General features: G+C 42.9%; 8 protein-coding genes across 16 annotated transcripts; all 8 read right to left on the bottom strand.

Moving 5' to 3' along the window:
- Positions 1–1,200: 1,200 nt before the first annotated feature.
- LOC125546084 lies at positions 1,201–20,877 on the bottom strand. Of its 9 annotated transcripts, XR_007300429.1 has the most exons (6): positions 20,672–20,877; positions 20,039–20,580; positions 19,279–19,617; positions 10,854–10,940; positions 2,737–2,859; positions 1,201–1,243 (listed from the first exon to the last, which is right to left on the bottom strand). XR_007300429.1 is itself a non-coding variant. In XM_048710224.1 (3 exons), exon 3 carries the CDS (start codon positions 5,978–5,980, stop codon positions 5,276–5,278), a length of 705 nt encoding a protein of 234 aa, XP_048566181.1. In that variant the 5' UTR covers positions 5,981–6,798; positions 10,854–10,936; positions 19,279–19,548; the 3' UTR covers positions 5,126–5,275. The 9 variants fall into 9 exon arrangements, 4 of the variants coding, with proteins under 4 accessions (XP_048566181.1, XP_048566182.1, XP_048566178.1 ...); XR_007300428.1 differs by lacking the exon at positions 1,201–1,243 and having other exon boundaries at positions 2,681–2,859; XR_007300431.1 differs by lacking the exon at positions 1,201–1,243 and having other exon boundaries at positions 2,681–2,829.
- LOC125546089 lies at positions 2,868–4,973 on the bottom strand. Its single transcript, XM_048710229.1, has one exon. It carries the CDS (start codon positions 3,951–3,953, stop codon positions 3,252–3,254), a length of 702 nt encoding a protein of 233 aa, XP_048566186.1. The 5' UTR covers positions 3,954–4,973; the 3' UTR covers positions 2,868–3,251.
- Positions 6,822–10,846, bottom strand: LOC125546083. The gene has a single exon (XM_048710220.1). It carries the CDS (start codon positions 8,324–8,326, stop codon positions 7,547–7,549), a length of 780 nt encoding a protein of 259 aa, XP_048566177.1. The 5' UTR covers positions 8,327–10,846; the 3' UTR covers positions 6,822–7,546.
- LOC125546090 lies at positions 11,006–12,219 on the bottom strand. Its single transcript, XM_048710230.1, has one exon. The coding sequence runs from the start codon at positions 12,029–12,031 to the stop codon at positions 11,330–11,332; it is 702 nt and encodes a 233-aa protein (XP_048566187.1). The 5' UTR covers positions 12,032–12,219; the 3' UTR covers positions 11,006–11,329.
- On the bottom strand, positions 13,037–15,276 carry LOC125546087. Its single transcript, XM_048710228.1, has one exon. The coding sequence runs from the start codon at positions 14,050–14,052 to the stop codon at positions 13,348–13,350; it is 705 nt and encodes a 234-aa protein (XP_048566185.1). The 5' UTR covers positions 14,053–15,276; the 3' UTR covers positions 13,037–13,347.
- LOC125546085 lies at positions 15,421–19,411 on the bottom strand. The gene is made up of 3 exons (XM_048710226.1): positions 19,279–19,411; positions 16,705–16,807; positions 15,421–16,551 (listed from the first exon to the last, which is right to left on the bottom strand). The coding sequence occupies exon 3, from the start codon at positions 16,268–16,270 to the stop codon at positions 15,566–15,568; it is 705 nt and encodes a 234-aa protein (XP_048566183.1). The 5' UTR covers positions 16,271–16,551; positions 16,705–16,807; positions 19,279–19,411; the 3' UTR covers positions 15,421–15,565.
- On the bottom strand, positions 17,298–19,272 carry LOC125546086. Its single transcript, XM_048710227.1, has one exon. It carries the CDS (start codon positions 18,130–18,132, stop codon positions 17,428–17,430), a length of 705 nt encoding a protein of 234 aa, XP_048566184.1. The 5' UTR covers positions 18,133–19,272; the 3' UTR covers positions 17,298–17,427.
- A 440-nt stretch (positions 20,878–21,317) lies between the features above and the next one.
- LOC125546082 lies at positions 21,318–22,248 on the bottom strand. Its single transcript, XM_048710219.1, has one exon. It carries the CDS (start codon positions 22,176–22,178, stop codon positions 21,474–21,476), a length of 705 nt encoding a protein of 234 aa, XP_048566176.1. The 5' UTR covers positions 22,179–22,248; the 3' UTR covers positions 21,318–21,473.
- Between the last annotated feature and the right edge of the window lie 3,176 nt (positions 22,249–25,424).

The following is a 25,424-nucleotide window of genomic DNA, read 5'->3' as shown; positions in this document are numbered from 1 at the left end:
AACGAGAGGGGAGAGTGTGTCCACGTACCCTCGTAGACCGAAAGCGGAAGCGTTAGCACAATGCAGTTGATGTAGTCGTACATCTTCATGATCCGACCGATCAAGTACCGAACGCACGACACCTCCGAGTTCTGCACACGTTCAACTCGATGACGTCCCTCGAACTCCGATCCAGCCGAGTGTTGAGGGAGAGTTTCGTCAGCACGACGACATGGTGACGATGATGATGTTCTACCGACGCAGGGCTTCGCCTAAGCACCGCTACGATATGATCGAGGTGGATTATGGTGGAGGGGGACACCGCACACGGCTAAGAGATCAATTGTTGTGTCTTTGGGGTGCCCCCTGCCCCCGTATATAAAGGAGTGGAGGAGGGGGAGGGCTGGCCCTCTCTATGGCGTGCCCTAGGGGAGTCCTACTCCCACCGGGAGTAGGATTCCCCCTTTCCTAGTAAAATTAGGAACCCTTCCAAGTAGTAGGAGTAGGAGGGAAGGAAAGGGAAGGGAAAAGGAGAAGGAAGGAAGGGGGCGCCCCCCTCCCTAGTCCAATTTGGACCAGCCCATGGGGAGGGGTGCGGCCACCCTTTGAGGCCTTTCTCTCCTTTCCCGTATGGCCCATTAAGGCCCAATACGAATTCCCGTAACTCCCCGGTACTCCCGAAAATACCTGAATCACTCAGAACCTTTCCGATGTCCGAATATAGTCGTCCAATATATCGATCTTTACATCTCGACCATTTCGAGACTCCTCGTCATGTCCCCGATCTCATCCGGGACTCCGAACTCCTTCGGTACATCAAAACACATAAACTCATAATATAATCGTCATAGAACTTTAAGCGTGCGGACCCTACGGGTTTGAGAACTATGTAGACATGACCGAGACACGTCTCTGGTCAATAACCAATAGCGGAACCTGGATGCTCATATTGGCTCCTACATATTCTACGAAGATTTTTATCGGTCAAACCGCATAACAACATATGTTGTTCCCTTTGTCATCGGTATGTTACTTGCCCGAGATTCGATCGTCAGTATCTCAATACCTAGTTCAATCTCGTTACCGGCAAGTCTCTTTACTCGTTCTATAATACATCATCCTGCAACTAACTCATTAGTTGCAATGCTTGCAAGGCTTGTAGTGACATGCATTACCGAGTGGGCCCAGAGATACCTCTCCGACAATCGGAGTGACAATTCCTAATCTCGAAATACGCCAACCCAACAAGTACCTTCGGAGACACCTGTAGAGCACATTTATAATCACCCAGTTATGTTGTGACGTTTGGTGGCACACAAAGTGTTCCTCCGGTAAACGGGAGTTGCATAATCTCATAGTCATAGGAACATGTATAAGTCATGAAGAAAGCAATAGCAACAAACTAAACGATCAAGTGCTAAGCTAACGGAATGGGTCAAGTCAATCACATCATTCTCCTAATGATGCGATCCCGTTAATCAAATGACAACTCATGTCTATGGTTAGGAAACATAACCATCTTTGATTAACGAGCTAGTCAAGTAGAGGCATACTAGTGACACTCTGTTTGCCTATGTATTCACACATGTATTATGTTTCCGGTTAATACAATTCTAGCATGAATAATAAACATTTATCATGATATAAAGAAATAAATAATAACTTTATTATTGCCTCTAGGGCATATTTCCTTCAGTTCAATCTCGTTACCGGCAAGTCTCTTTACTCGTTCCGTAACACATCATCCCGTGATCAACTCCTTGGTCACATTGTGCACATTATGATGATGTCCTACCGAGTGGGCCCAGAGATACCTCTCCGTTTACACGGAGTGACAAATCCCAGTCTCGATTCGTGCCAACCCAACAGACACTTTCGAAGATACCCGTAGTGCACCTTTATAGCCACCCAGTTACGTTGTGACGTTTGGCTCACCCAAAGCATTCCTACGATATCCGGGAGTTGCACAATCTCATAGTCTAAGGAAATGATACTTTACATTAGAAAAGCTTTAGCATACGAACTACACGATCTTGTGCTAGGCTTAGGATTGGGTCTTGTCCATCACATCATTCTCCTAATGATGTGATCCCGTTATCAATGACATCCAATGTCCATGGTCAGGAAACCATGACCATCTATTGATCAACAAGCTAGTCAACTAGAGGCTTACTAGGGACATGTTGTGGTCTATGTATTCACACATGTATTACGGTTTCCGGTTAATACAATTATAGCATGAACAATAGACAATTATCATGAACAAGGAAATACAATAATAAACATTTTATTATTGCCTCTAGGGCATACTTCCAACACGGAGGTGGAGGGAGCGGGGCAACGGCAGCTGAGATCTGAATCGCCCATGCCGCCCCCTAGGGCGGCGGATTCAGACATATTGATGTATTACCTTGTAAGGTCCTTGTGCATAACTAATAAAATGGCTGCATGCATCTCCCAGATGCAGAGGCTGGGGGTCATCCTTCTTTTCGAGAAAAGATGTATTAACATTAGGATATGGTATCTCATAAATCCATGATGCTCAATTCAATAATCATCTCCCATGAAATACCAAATAACATCATGCAGAAGAAACCAGCATACAAATTTTTTCCATATGTGAATATGGATTATTTTATTATTAAGAACATTTTTTATTTCATTTTTTCAGTTAATCTATCCATCACAATTAGCTATATGATTTTATCAGCAATGCAAACTTATCATATGAATAAGAATAACAAGGTAGATACATACCAAAATAATAATTGAGCTTATGATGGACAGCATTTGCAACTATGAAGGGAATCTGGCTAGGTGTGACGCAACCATCAACCATGTGGCTTCGACCTGGCGTGTCCTATGCATGATCGGTGAGATCTACAAAATAAAGATTGTGTGCTAATCAAGAATCTTGTGCAGCTAAAAAAATCGAATCTTAAGGTAATGCTAACTTGTAAAAAAACTTGCATGTAGGTCTAAAATCATCTTGATCTTACCATTTACCACAGAAATGAAACCAGTGACACAAACCTAGGAAATACATGATGGATTCACATCATACACATCTCCTCTTGTCATGCATATATTCATCAGAAAGCCCCAAGAGATTTTATCAATTATCACAAAATCTGAGATGGATCAAAACTTTGGTCTTTGTTTCTATAATTTCTGTACATTTGTACTGTATAAATATGGCAAAACTGTATCAAGATCGGCTCATCCTCAAAAAGGCGGATGCCAATCAAGGGGAGTAGAGTGATGTGGAGTATCTATGAGCTAAGAAGGTTTAGAAGAGAAACTCTGTTCTGGACTAATTTCCTGAACAGATCTCCTGCTCCATTCTGAAGATCTTCGATACTGCACTCTAACTCCTGCAACTGTTCCTCCTTGCAGACAATTGCCTTCTTCTTGTAAAATGCCTTGCAGACAAGAGACTGCTTTGGCATTTCAATTTGCTTCAACAAGAGATGGAGTGTGGACTCCAACAGAGAGATGCAAATCTCTCTTGCCTTGGTCAATAGCATGACCATCTTGTCAAATGCAGGCTTCTTGGCAGACTTCTTGAAATGTTTCCTAGCCTTCTTCACCAAGCGAATAAAAGACTGGATCTTGGCTTGAGCAGCTGCATCATCTCCTTTTCTTAGAGCAAGTTGGAGCTCTTGGATGATGAGCATCATCTCGGCGAAGGTCTCCTGCATGGTGCTACAGAGATCTAACAGCTCAATGGAGCATTCCATCTCTCCATCCAACATGTTCCTCTGCTGGGAGGAGCAAGCTTGGTTGCTTGGTAGGAAAATAATCTCTTCAAGACCATCGTAGATGCTTGCAAGACTCCTGAGACCATCGCACATCGTGCTGATGGAATTGGAGGAAGAGATGCTTGCTTCTAGGCAGTGGAGCTCTTGCTCGACTTCGGTCTCACTGACGTGAGGCCTAGAAGGCAAACTAATCGATCTCTGGTGGAAACCCATATCTGAGCTTGAAGCTTTTCGCTGTCTTGTGGTTGATGGGAGGAGGAGGAGAAGCAGAAAAAAAGAGCTTCTTGTTTGATGTATCTACCGTTCCGCTGCCGCCTATTTATACAGAAGATGTGTACAGCTGTGTCGTAGCATCTGATTGGTAGACATGAAGAATCATGTCATTGCAACTCCCACATGCTGTCTGCTATGCCTTGAGATCGCAGCACTAAAGTCTTCTCATGTTTAGTACATTGTTTTCTGTGCCTACTGTCCATGAGATGAGTCACCACATTATCATGTTCCAGCCATTGGCAGCAAGAACCAATGAAAAAGATGCGGTTTAGTCTGACGGTGGGTCTTGGCATAATTGCACGCCCATGCAATTATTTAATGGATCGCTAACCTAGCATTTAGCTGTAACATGCCTTTTAATATGGTATTTTCCTTGGTGGGCACTGATGGGTATCACAAGTTAGATCCTCGACGGTCGGTGCTGGCATGTTTAGGCCACGGAAACAAGATCCACTGCTCAAGATTCATGTTAGTGGTTCAGCGTGTTATCCCCATTTTTTCAGTTTGAGGCTTTCAGCCACCCACCGTGTGAGTAGCATGACCATTTGATATCTAACCACTACACAGACAAGCTTTTATTGTGTGTCTCTTTTTTTCACTGATTTTGTACAATCCTGTCACCTTTTAGTCGTACTAACTGATTCTCGGACATCGGCATCTTTACTTAGGTGAAGTTTGAAATAATAAATAAGCATATAAAGAATTGGTTGTTCTTTGTGTATTTTTTCTCGAAAAGGGTTCTTTGTGTGTTGAGAATCATGATAAACAAAAACTGTGCGCAATGTCAAGTTTGGATTACGTCTTGCTCAGATTATTGTTGTTCCGGTAGAACATGCAAAAAGCTTGGTTGTAGGGTAATTTTCATTTTGTTCAATGCTAAATGATATAGATGTCGACGATGTTTAAAATTTGAGCGCACTAATTATGCCAGACTGCACATCCATGTGGTGGTGGTGGACAATAAAATTGATTGATTCTGCCAAGTACAAGTTGAGGCCATTTGACTTTGAGCTGGCATGTTTCATGCATAAGGAACAAGATTCACTAACCATGGGCTTCAAAATAGACTATACTGGGATCACAAACACGTCTTCAAGGAAGAAATGGTCAAATGGATCAAAACTTTTCTTTCTCTTTTTGTAGTATCATGAACATTTGTACAGTATAGTGTATATATACATATGGCAAAATTGTATGAAGATCAGCTATTCCTTAAAAAGGCGGGTGCCAATCGGAGGGCGCCAAGAGTGACTTGGGAGTATCTACGAGCTAAGGATGTTGAGTAGGGAAACTCTGCTCTGGACTAATTTCCTGAACAGATGTCCTGCTCCACTCTCGAGATCTCCGATACTGCACTCTAGCCACAACAATTGCTCCTCCTTGCAAACAGCTGCCTTCTTCTTGTGAAATGCCTTGGAAACAAGAGACTGTTTAGGCATTTCGATTTGCTTTGACAAGAGATGGAGTGTGCACTCCAGCAGAGACACAGAGATCTCTCTAGCCTTGGCCAACAGCATGACCATGCTACAATCTGCAGGAGCCTTCTTTGCAGTCTTCTTGAAAAGATTCTTCGACTTCTTCACCAAGCGGGTGTAGGATTGGATCTTGGCCTGAATAGCTGCGTCATCACCTTTCCTTACAGCCAGTTGCAGTTCTTGGATGATGGCCTTCATCTCGACGAAGATCTCTTGCATGGCGTTGCAGAGATCTAGCAGCTCAAGAGAACCGTCCATTTCTCCATCCAACATGCTCCTATGCTGGGAGGAGCAAACTTGGTTGCTTGGTAGGCAGATGATTTCTTCGAGACCATCGTAGATGTTTGCAAGAGTCCTGAGACCATCGCACATCGTGCTGATGGAATTAGAGGAAGAGATGCTTGCTTCTAGGCTCTGAAGCTCTAGCTCGACTTCGGTCTCACTGACGTGAGGCCTAGAAGGCAAACTTGTCGATCTTTGGTGGAAAGCCATGTCTGAGCTTGAATATTTGCTCGGTATTGTGGTCGAAGAGAGGAGGAAGAAAGAAGAGTTCTAGTTTGATGCATCTACCATTCTGCTGACGCCTATTTATACAGAAGATATGTGTACAGCTGTGCTGCAGCATCTGATTAGTAGACATGAAGAATCATGCCATTACATCAGCCTTGAGATCCGGCAGAAGCATAGAGATCCCAACACAAAAGTCATCTCATGTTCCACTAATTGGCAGCAAGGACTAATTAACAATGGTATAGTTTGATAAGGGATCTTCACATAATTACATGCTCAAGCTATCATTTAGTGGAACCTTGTCAGTTCAAGCCCCGAGAGTTTGTCCCCCATCTTCAAGGCAAGTCTATGCCGCTCTGCTGTCTTCTTATCGTTTCATACATTTATGAACGAGTATATGGGCTTGTCGAAAGTGTCTTAATTATCAGGGGCAAACTCGCACACGAGGATCAGTTTTTTGTGCTGGATGAGCTAGACAGCTTGATCATGTGTATGATGACTAGCCCTCTTCATGCTTTGTCGCTGGCATGCTGCAGCCGTGTCTTAGTTGTTAGTGGCAAACTCATCTGCACGAGGGTGTCGAGACGTGTGGTTTCGTCTTGCTGGTGTAAGGAGTCATTGACTTCATCCGCATGTTCCAGCATTGTGCTATCTGGTTCTGCTAACAGCCGTTGTCCAACCTTACACTCTTGTCTCTTCATAAAATTGCTGGCATGCTTGCAATTCGTCTAGTAATGCTAACAAATGTAGAGGTGTTCAAATGCACAAACCTCTTTGTGGTCCAGAAATGCTTACATTTTCTGTGAATATATAAATCGTTGAAGAGGCAAATATGTTGGTAAATTTTCTCACAAATTCTTAGCTACATGAGATTTTTTTTTAGTGTATACGGTTCTAATGGATTTTAGTGGTATTAGTATACGATGTAACCGGGGGGGGGGGAGAAACAGAAGTATATTACCAATGTCTATGCCCCATGCCTTGATGAGGCAAAATGTTTCCCTTTTACAGGTGAGATTCTATTGCTATTAATGTGTTAACATTAAGATATGGTATGTCCGAAATCTATCATGGTCAATCGAATATTCATCTTCCATGAAATATCTGTAGAAGTCAGTTGTGTTCTAGAGTAAATGTTTTCGTTACTTTTTCACTTTCAGTCCTTCAATGAATATAGATCCTAACGATGTTAATATTTGAGTATTCAATTGTAGTGCCAGACTGCACAGCCATGTGGTGGTGGTGGACAATCTGGGTAATAAAATTGAATGATTCTGCTAACTACAAGTTGGGACCTTGTGACTTTGAGCTGGCATGTTTCATGCACAAGGAGCAAGATCCACCAGCCAAGGATATCAACATAAAGCATCACAAACACATCTTCAAGGAAGAAATGGCCAAATTGATCAAAACTTTGGTGTCTCTTTCTGTAGTATCATGTACATTTATACAGTATAGTGTATGCATATGGGAAAAATTGTATGATGATCAGTTATTCCTTAAAAGGCGGATGCCAATCGAAGGGCGTCAACAGTAACTCAGGAGTATCTATGAGCTAAGGATGTTGAGTAGAGAAACTCTGCTCTGGACTAATTTCCTGAACAGATGTCCTGCTCCGCTCTCGAGATCGCCGATACTGCACTCTAGCCCTGACAATTGCACCTCCATGCAAACCACTGCTTTCTTTTTCTGAAATGCCTTGAAAACAAGAGACTGTTTAGGCATTTTGATTTGCTTCGACAAGAGACGGAGTGTGGACTCCAGGAGAGACACCGAGATCTCTCTAGCCTTGGCCAACAGCATGACCATGCTACAATCTGCAGGAGCCTTCTTCGCGGTCTTCTTGAAAAGATTCTTGGACTTCTTCACCAAGCAGGTGTAAGATTGGATCTTGGCTTGAGTAGCTGCATCATCACCTTTCCTTAGAGCCACTTGCAGCTCTTGGATGATGGCCTTCATCTCGACGAAGATCTCTTGCATGGCGCAGCAGAGATCTAGCAGCTCAAGAGAGCCTTCCATTTCTCCATCCAACATGCTCCTCTTCTGGGAGGAGAAAACTTGGTTGCTTGGTAGGCATATGATTTCTTCAAGACCATCATAGATGTTTGCAAGAGTCCTGAGACCATCGCACATCGTGCTGATGGAATTGGAGGAAGAGATGCTTGCTTCTAGGCTCTGTAGCTCTAGCTCGACTTCGGTCTCACTGACGTGAGGCCTAGAAGGCAAACTGGTCGATCTTTGGTGGAAAGCCATTTCTGAGCTTGAAACTTTTCTCTGTGATTTTGTTGATGAGAGGAGGACGAAAGAAGAGCTTCTAGTTTGATGCATCTACCGTTCTGGTGACGCCTATTTATACAGAAGGTGTGTGTACAGTTGTGATGCAGCATCTGATTAGTAGACATGAAGAATCATGCCATTGCATTAGCCATGAGATCTGGCAGAAGCACAGAGATCCCAACACTAAAGTCGTCTCATGTTCACGCTGTCATGTTCCACTAATTGGCAGCAAGGACTAATTAAGAATGGTATAGTTTGATGATGGATCTTCACATAGTTGCATGCTCAAGCTATCATTTTTAGTGGAATCTTGTCAGTTCAAGCCCTGAGAGTTTGTCCCCCATCTTCAAGGCAAGTTTATGCCGCTCTGCTGTCTTCTTATCGTTTTATACATTTATGAATGGAGTATATGGGCCTGTCGAAAGTGTCTTAATTATCAGGGGCAAACTCGCACACGAGGATCAGTTTTTTGTGCTGGATGAGCTAGACAGCTTGATCATGTGTGTGATGACTAGCCCTCTTCATGCTTTGTCGCTGGCATGCTGCAGCGGTGTCTTAGTTGTTAGTGGCAAACTCATCTGCACGAGGGTGTCGACGTGTGGTTTCGTCTTGCTGGTGTAAGGAGTCATTGACTTCATGCGCATGTTCCAGCGTTGTGCTATCTGGTTCTGCTAACAGTCGTTGTCCAACCTTACACTCTTGACTCTTCATAACATCGGCAGCATGCTTGCATTTCGTCTAGTAATGCTAACAAATGTAGAGGTGTTCAAGCGGACGCCTTTGGGGGTGGCCGGTGAGGAGGCTAAGGAGGTGGCGTTGCGGCTGACGACACGGCTGCTCCGGTTTGGGGTGGCAGGGTGCTAGGCGGCTCTGGCCAGGCCGCGGAGGCGCCTGCGTTGTAGTGGGGGTTAGCGCCCCGGCGGTGCTCCAGTGCTGGTGTGGCCGGTGGGCGCCGCGAGGTGGTCCTTCGGTGAGCTCTCTCGGATGCGGGTGAGGGGTGGCTTGGCTCTCCATGTCGATGGGCGGGCAGTCGTTGGTGGCCTCACGTCGAGCCCCGTCGGCTGCCACGGTGAGGCGACACGGGGGTGTGTCCGGTGGGGAGTTCTTAGGAGGGATGGGAGGCCCCGATGTCGGGCCACCCGTCACCGGTGCGGGGGTGCGCTAGTCTGGATGCGTCCACTCCCCCTTCCCCTTTCCTCAGCCGTGTGCCGTCTGGCGAGGCTCTGGTGATGTTCAAGGCAAGGCAGTTGCTGGCTGCTTCGTCGGTTGGGGGCTGCCAGTTATGCCAAAGCCAAGGCCTTCGGGTGCTCACGGAGGTGCTTGGATGCAGGGCAGCGGCCTTGGCGGCGGGAGACGCGATGTTCGTGGGCGGAGCACGCGTCATGGGTGCAGTTGGGCAGCCAAGGTCATGCGGGTGGCATATGGTTGATGATGTTCGGCGTAGCATGGTGGTTTGGTGGAGGGAGGGTTAACACCGGAGTGCACTACTCGCCCGGTTCTTTCAGGACGATGGTGGCGGCGGCCGCGAGCGTTGTTTCCTTCATGAAGGCTCCATCCTGGTGTTCCCTTCTTCTTCACATTGCTCTAGGTGAAAACTTGATCTTCGGGATCGGGCGGTAGTGACAATTCGGACGTGCCCTTCTTGAAGGCACCGCCATGGAGTCCATGCTCCTTCATTGTCCCGATTCACTTCTTCTCGGTGACTGGTTCTCGAGAGGTCCTCGTTGGCCCCAAGTGGTTCTTTTTGGCTCATCTGTAGTTTGCTTGGTGGTCGATTGGGTAGTGTTGTGATGCATCGGCACCCTTGTATCTTGCCTTGGTTGTGCGTGTGTTGCATTTTTCAGTGGCGTGTTGTATTCGGATTTGTATCTCTGATCGTTGCTTTATATATAAAGCCGGGTGAAAGCCTTTTTCGCTGAACTCTTGACTCTTCATAACATTGCTGGCCTGTTTCAGTTGGATGCATGCAATTCATCTAGTAATGCTAACAAATGTACAGGTGTTCAAGCGCACAAACCTCTTCGTGGCCCCAAAATGCTTGCATTTTCTGTGAGATATTAAGCATATATATGTTGTCGCCATTGAGTGTCAAGATAATAGTTGAACAGGCATGGTTCTAAGGTTTTTGGACAAATATGTTGGTAAATTTCGTCACGAATTCTTAGCTGAATGAGTTTTTTTAGTGTATAGGGTTGTAATGGATTTTACTGGCGTTCGTATACAATGTAAGAGGGGCGAAGAAACAAACAAAAATATAGTACCATGCCTTGATGAGGCAAAATATTTCTATTTTACAGTATAGATTTTATTGTTGTTAATGTGTTAACATTAGGATATGGTATCTCATAAATTCATGATGCTCAATCCAATAATTATCTCCCATCAAACATAAAATAAAATTATGCAGAAGATACCAGCATATAATTTCTTTTCGTATGTGCATATGGATTATTTTTGTTGTTAAGAACATTTTTTATTTCATTCTTTAACTTAATCTATCCATGAAAATTAGCCATATGATTTTAGCAGCACTGAAAACTTATCATATATGAATAAGAATAAGAAGGTAGATACATACCAAAATAATAACTGAGCTTATGATGGACAGCATTTGCAACTTTGAAGGGAATCTTGCGCAACCATCAACCATGTGGCTTCGACCTGGCTAATCAAGATTGTGTACTAATCAAGAATCTTAAGGTACAGATAAAAAAGAATCTTAAGGTAATGTTAACTTGTAAAAAAAACTTACATATTGTAGGTCTATAATCATTTTACTGTTAACATTTACCACAAAAATGACCAATAACAAAAACCTAGCAACTACATGATGGATTCACATCATACACATTTCCTCTTGTCATGCATATATTCATCACAAAGCCCAAAGAGATTTTATCAATATCGCAAAATCTGAGATGGATCGAAACTTTGGTCTTTGTTTCTATAATTTCTGTACGTTTGTACTCTATACATATGGCAAAACTGTCTCAAGATCGGATCATCCTCAAAAAGGCGGATGCCAATCACAGTGAGTAGAGTGATGTGGAGTATCTATGAGCTAAGAATGTTTAGAAGAGAAACTCTGTTCTGGACTAATTTCCTAAACAGATTTCCTGCTCCATTCTGAAGATCTTGGATGCTGCACTCTAACTCCTGCAATTTCTCCTCCTCGCAAACAACGGCCTTCTTCTTGTAAAATGCCTTGCAGACAAGAGACTGCTTTGGCATTTCAATTTGCTTCGACAAGAGATGGAGTGTGGACTCCAACAGAGAGATGCAGATCTCTCTTGCGTTGGTCAATAGCATGACCATCTTGTCGGATGCAGGCTTCTTGGCAGTCTTCTTGAAATGTTTCCTGGCCTTCTTCGCCAAGCGAGTAAAAGACTGGATCTTGGCTTGAGCAGCAGCATCATCTCCTTTTCGTAGAGCCAGTTGAAGCTCTTGGATGATGACCATCATCTCAGTGAAGGTCTCTTGCATGGTGCTGCAGAGATCTAAGAGCTCAATGGAGCATCCCATCTCTCCATCCAACATGTTCCTCTTCTGGGAGGAGCAAACTTGGTTGCTTAGTAGGCAGATAATCTCTTCAAGACCATCGTAGATGTTTGCAAGACTCCTAAGACCATCGCACATCGTGCTGATGGAACTGGAGGAAGAGAGGCTTGCTTCTAGGTGGTGGAGCTCTTCCTCGACTTCGGTCTCACTGACGTGAGGCCTAGAAGGCAAACTTATCGATCTTTGGTGGAAAGCCATATCTGAGCTTGAAGCTTATCGCTGTCTTGTGGTGAATGAGAGGAGGAGAAGCAGAAAATAAGAGCTTCTTGTTTGATGTATACACCAGTCCGCTGCCGCCTATTTATACAGAAGATGTGTACAGCTGTGTTGTAGCATCTGATAGGTAGACAGGAAGAATCATGCCATTGCATCTCCCACATGTTGTCTGCTATGCCTTGAATCTGCCAGAAGCGTAGAGATCACAACGCTAAAGTCTTCTCATGTTTAGTACACTGTTTTCTGTGCCTACTGTCCTTGAGATGAGTCATCACATTATCTTGTTCCAGCAATTGGCAGCAAGAACCAATCAAAAAGATGCGGTTTAATCTGACGGTGGATCTTGGCATAATTGCACGCCCATGCCATTATTTAATGGATCGCTAACCAAGCAATTAGCTGTAACATGCCTTTTAATAAGGTATTTTCCTTGGTGGGCACTGCTGTGTATCACAAGTTAGAGCCTCGACGGTCGGAGCATGTTTAGGCCACGGAAACAAGATTCATGTTAGTGGTTCAGCGTGTTCCCCATTTTTTCAGTTTGAGGCTTTCAGCCACCCACCGTGTGAGTAGCATGACAATTTCATATCTAACCACTACACAGACAAGCTTTTGTTGTGTCTTTTTTTTCAATGTCTTTGTACAATCCAATTACCTTTTAGTTGTACTAACTTATTCTCGGACATCCGCATCTTTACTTAGGTGAATTTTGAAATAACAAATAAGCAGATAAAGAATCAGTTGTTCTTTGTGTATTATTTCTCGAAAAGGGTTCTTTGTGTGTTGAGAATCATTATAAACAAAAACTTTGCGCAATGGCAAGTTTGGATTATGTCTTGCGCAGATTATTATTGATCCGGTAGAACATGCAAAAAGCTTGGTTCTAGGGTAAATGCTTTCTTTTCTTCAATGCATAAATGATATAGATGTCGACTATGTTTAAAGTTTGAGTGCACTAATTATGCCAGACTGCACAGCCATGGGTGGTAGTGGACAAGAAAATTGATTGATTCTGCTAAGTACAAGTGGAGGCCATTTGACTTTGATCTGGCATATTTCATGCATAAGGAACAAGATTCACTAACCATGGGCTTCAAAATAGACTACTAGGATCACAAACACATCTTCAAGGAAGAAATGGTCAAATGGATCAAAACTTTTCTTTCTCTTTCTATGGTACCATGTACATTTGTACAGTATAGTGTATACTTGTGCGAAAATTGTATGAAGATCAGCTATTCCTTAAAAGGCGGATGCCAATCGGAGGACGTCAAGACTCAAGAGTGACTTGGAAGTATCTATGAGCTAAGGATGTTGAGTAGAGAAACTCTGCTCTGGACTAATTTCCTGAACAGATGCCCTGCTCCACTCTCGAGATCACCGATACTGCACTCTAACTCCGACAATTGCTCCTCCTTGCAAAAGGCCGCCTTCTTTTTGTGAAATGCCTTGTAAACAAGAGATTGTTTGGGCATTTCGATTTGCTTCGACAACAGATGGAGTGTGCACTCCAGGAGAGAGGCAGAGACCTCCCTGGCCTTAGCCAATAGCATGACCATCTTGCAGTGTGCAGGACTCCTCTTCGTGTTCTTCTTGAGAAGATTCTTGGCCTTCTTCACCAAGCGGGTGTAAGATTGGATCTTGGCTTGAGTAGCTGCATCATCCCCTTTCCTTAGGGCCACTTGCAGCTCTTGGATGATGGTCTTCATCTCGACCAAGATCTCTTGCATGGCGCTGCAGAGATCTAGCAGCTCGAGAGAACCTTCCATTTCTCCATCCAATATGTTCCTCTGCTGGGAGGAGCAAACTTGGTTGCTTGGTAGGCAAATAATCTCTTCAAGAACATCGTAGATGTTTGCAAGTCTCCTGAGACCATCGCGCATTGTGCTGATGGAATTAGAGGAAGGGATGCTTGCTTCTAGGCTCTGAAGCTCTAGCTCGACTTCGGTCTCACTGGCGTGAGGCCTAGAAGACAAACTGATCGATCTTTGGTGGAAAGCCATATCTGAGCTTGAAGCTTTACTCTGTATTGCAGGTGATGAGAGTTGAAGAAAAGAACAGTTTTGGGTTGATGTGTCTACTGCTCTGTTGAGGCCTATTTATACAGAAATGTACAAGCAGTAGCATTTGATTGGTAGACACTAAGAATCATGCCAGTACATCTCCCAGATGCTGTCTGCTTGCTATGTCTTGAGATCTGGCAGAAGTATAGAGATCGCAACACTAAAGTCTTCTCATGTTTAGTACATTGTTTTGTGTGTCTACTGTCCTTGAGATGAGCCATCACATAATCATGTTCCAATAATTGGCAGCAAGAACCAGCAGGGAGGTTTAGTCTGATGGTGGATCTTGGCATAATTGCACGCTCAAGCCATTATTTAAAAGATCGCTAACTTAGCATCTAGCTTTATCATGCCTTTATAAATTATTTTCCTTGGTGGGCACTCTTGCAAATAAAAGTTAAAGCCTCGGCGACTGGAGCTGGCATGTTTAGGCCATGGAAACAAGATCCACTGCTCAAGATCTATCATCGGTTTCGCATTATCCTCATTTTTTTCAGTTTGAAGCTTACAGAAAGAAGATTTTGATATACAGAGTGCCTTCGAGAGCTAAGTTTTTATTTCTAAACACCTAGTTTGGGTTTAGCTTTCTCGGTTTAGCTTCATAGCTGTTCTCTTGTATAGCTGCACAGTTAGATAGATAGGTAGCTTTTTTTATTTCTTTTCCTTTTACTTACTTGTATATACTTTATATAAAATTTATAAAAATTCTGTGGAAAGAAACTCTTACAGTTTTGACAACCTGTTTTGTCAATGTTCTGTACAATCTTATTACCTCTTGGTCATACCAACTGATTCTCCAACATCAGCATCTTTATTTTTGGTGAAGTTGGAAGCATATAAAGCATCGATTGTTCTCTGTGTATTGAGAATCATTATATGGAGAGGAACAAAAGCTTTGTGCAGTGGCAAGTTTGGATTAGGTCTTGCTCCGACTACTGTTAATCCTAAAGAACAGGGAAAAGGCTGTGGTTCTACAGTAAATGCTTTTTTAATTCACCTTCCAAGCTTAAATGATATAGATGCGATGATGTTAAAATTTGAGTACACTAGTTTGGACCTTGTTGTATAAAATAAAAGAAAAGTTTGGACATTGTTGTATGAAACATGTATTCAATTGTAGTGCCAGACTGCACAGCCATGTGGTGGTGGTGGAGAATCTGGGTAATAAAATTGATTGATTCTGCTAACTACAAGTTGGTACCTTGTGACTTTGATCTGGCATGTTTCCTGCATAAGAAGCAAGATCCACTAGCCAAGGATATCGACATAAAGTATCACAAACGCATCTTCGAGCATGAAATGGCCAAATTGATCAAAACTTTGGTTTCTCTTTCTATACTATCATGTACATTTATACAGTATAGTGTATACATATGGGAAAATTGTATGAAGATCAGCTATTCCTTAAAAGGCGGATGCCAATCGAAGGGCGTCAAGAGTTACTCAGGAGTATCTATGAGCTAAGGATGTTGAGTAGAGAAACTCTACTCTGGACTAATTTCCTGAACAGATGTCCTGCTCCGCTCTCGAGATCGCCCATACTGCACTCTAGCCCTGACAATTGCTCCTCCTTGCAAACCACTGCCTTCTTTTTCTGAAATGCCTTGAAAACAAGAGACTGTTTAGGCATTTCGATTTGCTTCGACAAGAGACGGAGTGTGGACTCCAGGAGAGACACCGAGATCTCTCTAGCCTTGGCCAACAGCATGACCATGCTACAATCTGCAGGAGCCTTCTTCGCGGTTTTCTTGAAAAGATTCTTGGACTTCTTCACCAAGCGGGTGTAAGATTGGATCTTGGCTTGAGTAGTTGCATCATCACCTTTCCTTAGAGCCACTTGCAGCTCTTGGATGATGGCCTTCATCTCGACGAAGATCTCTTGCATGACGCTGCAGAGATCTAGCAGCTCGAGAGAACCTTCCATTTCTCCATCCAACATGCTCCTCTGCTGGGCTGAGCAAACTTGGTTGCTTGGTAGGCAAATAATCTCTTCAAGAGCATCGTAGATGTTTGCAAGACTCCTGAGATCATCGCACATCGTGCTGATGGAAGTGGAGGAAGAGATGCTTGCTTCTAGGCTCTGAAGCTCTAGCTCGACTTCGGTCTCACTGACGTGAGGCCTAGAAGGCAAACTTGTCGATCTTTGGTGGAAAGCCATATCTGAGCTTGAAGGTTATCGCTGCCTTGTGGTTGATGAGAGGAGGAGAAGAGCAGAGAGTAAGAGCTTCTTGTTTGATGTATCTACCCGTTCTGCTGCCGCCTATTTATACAGAAGATGTGTACAGCTGTATTGTAGCATCTGATTGGTAGACATGAAGAATCATGCCATTACATCGGCCACATGCTGTCTGCTATGCCTTGACATCTGGCAGACGCATAGAGATCGCAACACTAAAGTCTTCTCATGTTTAGTACATTTTGTTTTCTGTGCCTAGTGTCCTTGAGATGAGGCATCACAATATCATGTTCCAGCAATTGGCAACAAGAAGCAATCAAAAAGATGTGGTTTAGTCTGATGGTCGATTTCAGCATAATTGCACGCCCATGCAATTACTTAATGGGTTGCTAACCTAACATTGAGCTGTGACATACCTGTATTTAATAAGGTATTTTCCTTGGTGGGCACTCTTGCAAATTACAGGTTAAAGCCTCAACAGTCAGAGCTGGCATGTTTAGGCCATGGAAACAAGATCCACTGCAAAAGATCCATGTTAGCGGTTCAGCATGTTATCCCCATATTCTGTTTTCAGCTTGAGGCTTTCAGCCACCCACCGTGTGAGCGGCATGACCATTTAATATCTAACCTCTTAGTCGTACTAACTGATTCTCAGAGACCCCGGGAATGAGCATATAAAGTGACGAAAAAGTTTGTGCACTGGCAAGTTTGGATTATGTCTTTCTCAGATTATTGTTAATACTGTAGAATATGCAAAAAGTTGTGGTTCTGGAGTAAATGTTTTTTTCTTATTTTGACACCTTCAATGCTTAAATGATATACTCAGTTGTAGTGCCAGAGTAGTGCACAGCCATGTGGTGGTGGTGGGGAATCTGGATAGTAAAATTGATCGATTGGGACCTTGTGACTTTGATCTGGCATGTTTCATGCATAAGGAACAAGATCCACTAACCATGGGCATCAAAAACTGGGATCACAAACACGTCTTCAAGGATGAAATGGTCAAATGGATCAAAACTTTGGTTTCACTTTCTATTTCTATGGTATCATGTACATTTATACAGTATAGTGTATGAAGATCAGCTATTCCTTAAAAGGCGGATGCCGATCGGAGGGCGCCAAGAATGACTTGGGAGTATCTATGAGCTAAGGATGTTGAGTAGAGAAACTCTGCTCTGGACTAATCTCCTGAACAGATGTCCAGCTCCACTCTCAAGATCTCCGATACTGCACTCTAACTGCGACAATTGTTCCTCCTTACAAACAACCGCCTTCTTCTTGTGAAATGCCTTGGAAACAAGAGACTGTTTAGGCATTTCGATTTGCTTCGACACAAGATGGAGTGTGGACTCCAGGAGAGAGGCAGAGACCTCCCTGGCCTTGGCCAATAGCATGACCATCCTGCAATCTGCAGGAGCCTTCTTCGTGGCCTTCTTGAAATGGTTCCTGGCCTTCTTCGCCAAGTGGGTGTAAGACTGGATCTTGGCTTGAGCAGCTGCAACATCCCCTTTCCTTAGAGCCACTTGCAGCTCTTGGATGATGGCCTTCATCTCGACGAAGATCTCTTGCATGGCACCGCAGAGATCTAGGAGCACGAGAGAACCTTCCATTTCTCCATCCAATATGTTCCTCTGCTGAGAGGAACAAACTTGGTTGCTTGGTAGGCAAATAATGTCTTCAAGAGCATCGTAGATGTTTGCAAGACTCCTGAGACCATCGCACATCCTGCTGATGGAATTGGAGGAAGAGATGCTTGCTTCTAGGCTGTGGAGTTCTTGCTCGACTTCGGTCTCACTGACGTGAGGCCTAGAAGGCAAACTTGTCGTTCTTTGGTGGAAAGCCATGTCTGAGCTTGAAGATTTGCTCTGTATTGTGGTCGAAGAGAGGAAGAAGGAAGAGCTTCTAGTTTGATGTATCTACCGTTCCGCTGACGCCTATTTATACAAATAAGTGCACAGATGTACTGTAGCATCTGATTAGTAGACATGAAGAATCATGCCATTACATCTCCATGATATTGTCTGCTATGCCTTGAGATCTGCCAGCAGTGTATTGGTTACAACACCAAAGTCGTCTCATGTTCACTACATTTTATATTGTGGTCTGCTACCCTCGAGATGAACCGTCTCATTGCAGTGTTCCACTTATAGCAGCAAGGGCTAATTAAGAATGGTATAATTTGATGGTGGGTCAGACATAATTGCACGCTCAAGCTATTATTTAGACGAATGCTGCTGGCTACCAGCATGCTCTACATTTGTTGGATATATTCGTGATAACCTCAAGATTTGGAGCAGGCATTTTTATGTGCTGGAGAAACACGGAGCTCTTTATTTTTTTTTACATTCTCTCTTTTTCCTTTTCAGGCCATTGCTTCTGTTGCCAGTCAAATGGTTCGGTTCTGTGAATGAAAGATTTGTCACTTGCCACATCACAAAGTATGGATGCTAACAAATCCTGTTTGCTGGTCAGTTTGAGGCTTTTGCGTTTTCTCAACCAAAAAAATACGGTAGAATGCTGCAAATTTTGTAAGTGGGTGTTTTACCCAGGTCTGGTCATCCAATGGGTTAGTTTGGGAGGTCAAATTTCCATAAGGTTACATTGTTTCACTTTTACAGTCTTCCTGGACACAGAAAATTCAAGACTTGATTATTTTCCTTTTTTCTCTACTGTTTAATTTTTTTAGCAATGCAGTTTCAATGAGCATGTATGTTTTCTAAAGGTCAGAGATAGAAACTAATACATCTCATGGAATTAGAACAACCTACTTGTAGGTATACTGTGTCAACTTACTTGGTTTGATTACCGAATATATAACGGATTGATACAATCAAGAAAAGCTTAGCAGATCATCCAAGAAATGATTGAAATAAATAGAATGTTGTAAAGTATAAGACTCCTGAGCCCTTTAATTGAAAAGTCTTGAACTGTCAAGTAACTGCACAAGATTAAGAAGCCAAAGAAATGGAAGTGTTGTTTCAGAAAGATACCTTTGTTTGCTTGAACTCTGAACTTCCCATCTTCAGAAGCTGACCGAGCAGGTATTTGGATTATAAGTTTATAACACATACTCATCATCCAGAATTCCCGTGGAGATGGCGCATGAGAAGAACCAGATATGAAGGAAACCATGGATTTTCAGAATTACTCAGAAGTACAATGCTTTTTAAATATTTCAACCATTTCAGACAGAACAAAACATCTGAGATCACTTGGTAACTGACAGAAAATCAAATAATTCTTTGTTGCAACTGACTTTTCTCCTTACAACAAAATATAGTACATTCCTTAATCAACAAGCTCCCTCCAGCTAGTAGTAGTTGCAATATCTGCAGAAACAGTAAATCAAACAGATGAGAAGCTGCGAAAAATGAGGATGCATTATGCAGGCTCTTGGTGTATACTTTGAGAAGGAAAGCAAGCAAAACTAGCGCATCTATATAGGTATATATATAACACAGTTTTCTAAGAATGGCATCGGCAGCGCTTGTTCAACTAAAGACAGTTTCTCTTCACAAAAGCAAGGTACATAGCTGATTCTACTCTGAAACCTGAATACAGGAGACAAACATGAATTGGTAAAAACAGGCATGTGCATGTCTAGTAAAAGCGGCAATATGCAGTACATCATATTGATACATAATAAATTAGTTCCAGCCCAAGATCCATGCCCGCCAATTCTTTCAAGCAGGGGAAAGAGGAGAATCAGGGGCGCTCAACACAAGAATCAGAAGGGAGAGATGGCCTCACCTCATCCGGTTGCCTACATCACGTTTTGTGTCACTGGCGTGGATCAGGCCATGATCCTGGCTATATCCAGCCTAACCAAAAGAGGCCTTATTTGGATTACCCTCCCGGCGCTGATCTCAACCAGAAACTCTGGCATTTACATGTTGCTCATTTCTACACAAATCCTTTGAAGCATAAGAGCGAACTGTGGCAGGCCTGCACAAGTGCGCTGATTCATAACTCGGGGCATCCTTCAGACTCTTGCTTACAAAAGCGCCCTTCGCGGGGGCAGTGTAGATGACCAAGCATAACTTTATATTATTGGCATTTTCTCAAGAGATTTCAAAGGTTGACTCAAATTAACCTGGTTGGTATAAACAATTGAGTAGCATAATTGAATGTTACTTCCTTTAGAGGGCACTTCTTTCTAAGCATATCCACAACCTCCTCTGCTTCCTTCCATCGTTCAGCTCTACATGAACCCTTCAATGTAGAATTATAGGAAACGGCACCAGGCTTGCACGACATAGTGCTTAATAACTTGCGGGCATCATCCGGACAGCCTTGTTCAGAAAAGCCATTGTTAAGAGCATTGTATATGAAAATATCAGGTGTACTTTCCGGTCAAAAAAAATATCAGGTGTACTTCCATACTTTGGCATTTGCTCGAGCACCTAGATTGCACAATCGACAAGCCCTTTTTGGCACAAGGAATTGATTAGTATATTGATGTCACTTCATTTGGCGGACAATCCTTTCTGGCCATCTCAGATATCAGCTCCCCAGCTTCCTCCCATCGCGCAGCTCTGCACAAACCCTTTGCCACAGCACTGAAACAAAAAATACCAGGCTTACATGGCCTGCTTTGAAATTACTCAATGGCCGATTCCACAAGCCCTTGTTCAGAAAGGCTATTAATAAGGCTACTGTACATGACAATATCAGTGCAAAAGGTTGGATTACGCTTTGCTCAGATTATTCTTAATCCTGTAGGACATGCAAAAGGTTGTGCTTCTAAGATAAATGTTTTTGTTGTTTTTTCACCTTAAATGCTTAAATGATATAGATGTCGACGATGTTAAAACTTGAGAGTACTAGTTAAATTCTAGTGCCAGACTGCACAGCCATGTGGACATGTGGTGGTGGTAAAGAATCTGGATAATAAAATTGATTGATTCTGCTAACAGCAAGTTGAGACCTTGTGACTTTGATCTGGCATGTTTCATGCACAAGAAGCAAGATCCACTAACTAAGGACATTAAAATAAAGTATAGTAGACTCACAAAACACACATCAAGCATGAAATGGTGAAATGGATCAAAACTTCTGTTTCTCTTTCTATAGTATCATTTACATTTATACTATCTCGTGTATAAATATGGGAAAACTGTATGAAGATCAGCTATTCCTTAAAAGGTGGATGCCAATCAGAGTGTCAAGAGTGACTTGGGAGTATCTACGAGCTAAGGATGTTGAGTAGAGAAACTCTGCTCTGGACTAATTTCCTGAACAGATGTCCTACTCCGCTCTCGAGATCTCCGATACTGCACTCTAGCCCTGACAATTGCTCCTCCTTGCAAACAGCTGCCTTCTTCTTGTGAAATGCCTTGGAAACAAGAGACTGTTTAGGCATTTCGATTTGCTTTGACAAGAGATGGAGTGTGGACTCCAGCAGAGAGACAGAGATCTCTCTGGCCTTGGCCAACAGCATGACTATCCTGCAAGCTGCAGGAGCCTTCTTCGCAGTCTTCTTGAAATGTTTCTTGGCCTTCTTTACCAAGCGGGTGTAAGATTGGATCTTGGCTTGAGAGGCGGCATCCTCGCCTTTCCTTAGAGCCACTTGCAGCTCTTGGATGATAGCCTTCATCTCGACGAAGATCTCTTGCATGGCGCTGCAGAGATCTAGCAGCTCGAGAGAACCTTCAATTTCACCATCCAATATGTTCCTCTGCTGGGAGGAGCAAACTTGGTTGCTTGGTAGGCAAATCATCTCTTCAAGAGCATCATAGATGTTTGCAAGACTCCTGAGACCAACGCACATCGTGCTGATGGAATTGGAGGAAGAGATGCTTGCTTCTAGGCTGTGGAGTTCTTGCTCGACTTCAGTCTCACTGACGTGAGCCCTAGAAGGAAAACTTGTCGATCTTTGGTGGAAAGCCATCTCTGAGCTTTAAGCTTTTCTCTGTATTGTGGTTGATGAGGAGGAGAAGCAGAAAAGAAGAGCTTCTTGTTTGATGTATCTACAGTTCTGCTACCGTCTATTTATACAGAAGAAGTGTACCGCAGTGATGTAGCATCTGATTAGGAGACATGAAGAATCATGCCATTACATCTCCCTGATGCTGTCTGCTTGCTATGTCTTGAGATCTTGCAGAAGCATAGAGATCACAACACTAAAGTCGTCTCATGTTCACTAGTTTTTTATTATGTCTGCTGTCCTCGAGATGAACCATCACATTGTCATGTTCCACTTATTGGCAGCAAGGGCTAATAAAGAATGGTGTAGTTTTGTGGTGGATCTTGACACAATTGCATGCCCAAGCGTGGAATGCTGCTGGCTACCACATGCTCTTCATTTAATCAGGCATGTTTCCTTTTGTTGGATACTCATGGTTTAGAGCTGGCATTTTTATGTATTGGAAAACAAGATACAACCCACAAGGAACACAGAACTTCTTATTTGTTCAACATTTTATCCCCATCTTTTCAGTTTGAGCCACCCACAGGCCACAGTGTGAGTAGCATGGTTATGTCGCATCAAACCATAACATAGAAGAGGTTCTGAACTGTGGCCCTGCTCACCAGTCTTTTTTTCATGTTTTTCATACGGTGCTATTTCTTTTTGGTAGACTATAATTGATTCTCAAACATCGATGAGTTCTTTTTGGTGAAGTTTAGCATCCCAATAGGTTGGTTTTCCTTTTCAGGCTATTGCTTCTTTCGCCAGCCAAATGATTCTGTTCTGCAACTGAGAGCTGTGGATGCTGACAAATCCTGTTTACTATTGATTTTGAAGCTTTCTGCCATCATGTCTTAAAATAATTTCTAATGTTGATACAAACATAATCACATACCACCTCTCATTTCTAGAAGCCCACGGGTCAGACTGTAATGGTTTTCTTTTCTGGCCCATTTGGGGCGTACTGTGTCTCTTCTAACTTTTCAATGGAATGAAACATGAGGCTTTTGCGCTTTCTCAAAAACAGAAACATTAGAATGCTGAATATTTTGTAAGTTAGTCTTTTACCCAAGTCTAGTTATTAGTATAATGTAGTATTCCCTCCGTCCGGAAATACTTGTCATCAAAATGAATAAAAGGGGATGTATCTAGATGTATTTTAGTTCTAGATACATCCCTTTTTGTCCATTTTGATGACAAGTATTTTCGGACGGAGGGAGTATAACTTAAATGACCATGTTCATTGCAAAGTTCACAAGAGGCACGAAAAATATTGAATTTTTATCCAGATGGCAGAATAGTTTGGATGTCTGAAGGAACGAGATACCAATCAACTATTGAGGAATGGGCCAATCTGATCAATGCCCCAAAGAAAAGTGAAGATGACTTGGATGTTTATGCCAAGAAAAAGATGGATCACAATTTCATGTCACAGATGTACAAGGAAATCCCAGACAAAGCTCTTGAGACTTTCAAGTTTGGGTCAGTCCATTTTCTTCTATCAGGATTGCCAACGATCAACTGGATCGTAAGGCACACTCTTTTGCCCAAGTCAGGTGACCACAACATGATCAAAGGGCATGCAATTAATTTGCTACAGATATTTGATGTGCCACAGAAATTCAAGGTCATGAGCCTCATGGTTGAGACTATCAAGAGGACAGCAGCAGACCAAAAGAGAAGTTGTGGATATGCCCCACAAATCCAGGAGTTGATAAACTCAAAGATGGGCACAGACACATACTTGTTGGATAAGGAACACTTGCCTATCTACCCAGACTTCGAGGACAATCAAGTTGTGATGAATGAGAATGAACCATCATCAGTACAAGCTCAAGAGAAGAAGGAGAAAGCAAAGAAAGAGAAGGCTGCCAAGATGCCAACTCAAGAGGAGGCATCTGAGTACTTTTTGAAAAGCAAGCAGGACCAGCTTGGTTATTTGATAGCATCAACTCTGAGGATTGAGAAGGGGTTGGCCACCCTAACTCAAAACCAGGAGAGCCTGGAAAGAATCATGGAACAAAAATTCTATGATTTAGATGTCAAAGTAGCTGAGATTCAGTCTGTTGTGGAGCAGCTACAGGATGACATGCAGGAGAGGAAGGGAACCACAACCACTGATGCATTTGCCAGAGTGCCTAGAGCTCAGAGATCAACTACAGTGCCAGTAACAGACACCAGAGCCACTTCATCTGCACCAGCTACAGCTTCAGTGCCACCAGCTCCAGCACCTACCCCAGCAGCTCCATCTACTTCGACTGAAGCCTACGTTCTTGGAGTTCTCCGGACACCACCACCTGAAGACCAAGCCTGAGAGACGTTTTAGTGCTATGCATTTTCTATGAACTTTTTGGTAACTTGTTGCCAAAGGGGGAGAAAAATGTATAGATCATAGGCTTCAAGAGAGAGAGAGAGTTTGCTTTTGTTCTCTCTTGTCTTCTTGGTTGAACTTTGGTTGCTTTTGATTGCTTCAGATACTATGCTATTATCTGTGAGACATTGATGATCATGTGGTTGATCATAAGGCTGGTCACAATGAGGAGGAACTTAGGAGTAACATCACACACTCCAATACAACTTTGCTTATGTGTCACATATTTAATGAAGAGAGAGGTGCTTGTGGTAACTAGCTAAGTTACCGGAACATCACACACTCCAAGAAACAATGAGTCTATAACATAATAAATACATTGTTGCATGACACTACATAGATGTTCCTACCCACTGTGGAGGTAGTAACATAGTCTAGGGAAGTGTGTAAGTTACTAGACTATGTTCTTGCCCATTGTGACCAGCCTAAGCTACACTTATGCTTGTTAGATGATATTATCTTACTTATCCTTATATGATCATTCACTTTGCTTGGTGATGAGTGCATGTATTTAATTCTTATCATTTTGAGCGCTCCACCAAGATGTATGTGACATGGAAGAGTAACCCATGATCCTAACTCACTGTGCATTTGCAGTCCAAAGCAAATCTTAAGATATGCACAAATTTAGGGGAAGCTTTTGCTTTTCACATACTTCTCAAAGCGACAATATCTTTCACTCTTATTATCATTTGTCGAAGCTTTGATCTATATGTTGTCATCAATTACAAAAAAGGGGGAGATTGAAAGTGCAACTATCCCTGAGTGGTTTTGGTAATTCCTAACAACATATAGCTCATTGAGCTAACATTATTCCAAGATTAATATTTCAGGAAAAGCTCAATGAATGGCATGGC

This window comes from Triticum urartu, chromosome 3, assembly GCF_003073215.2.
Source record: "Triticum urartu cultivar G1812 chromosome 3, Tu2.1, whole genome shotgun sequence".
Lineage (NCBI taxonomy): Eukaryota > Viridiplantae > Streptophyta > Magnoliopsida > Poales > Poaceae > Triticum > Triticum urartu.
This window is presented reverse-complemented; position numbering and strand designations above follow the sequence as displayed.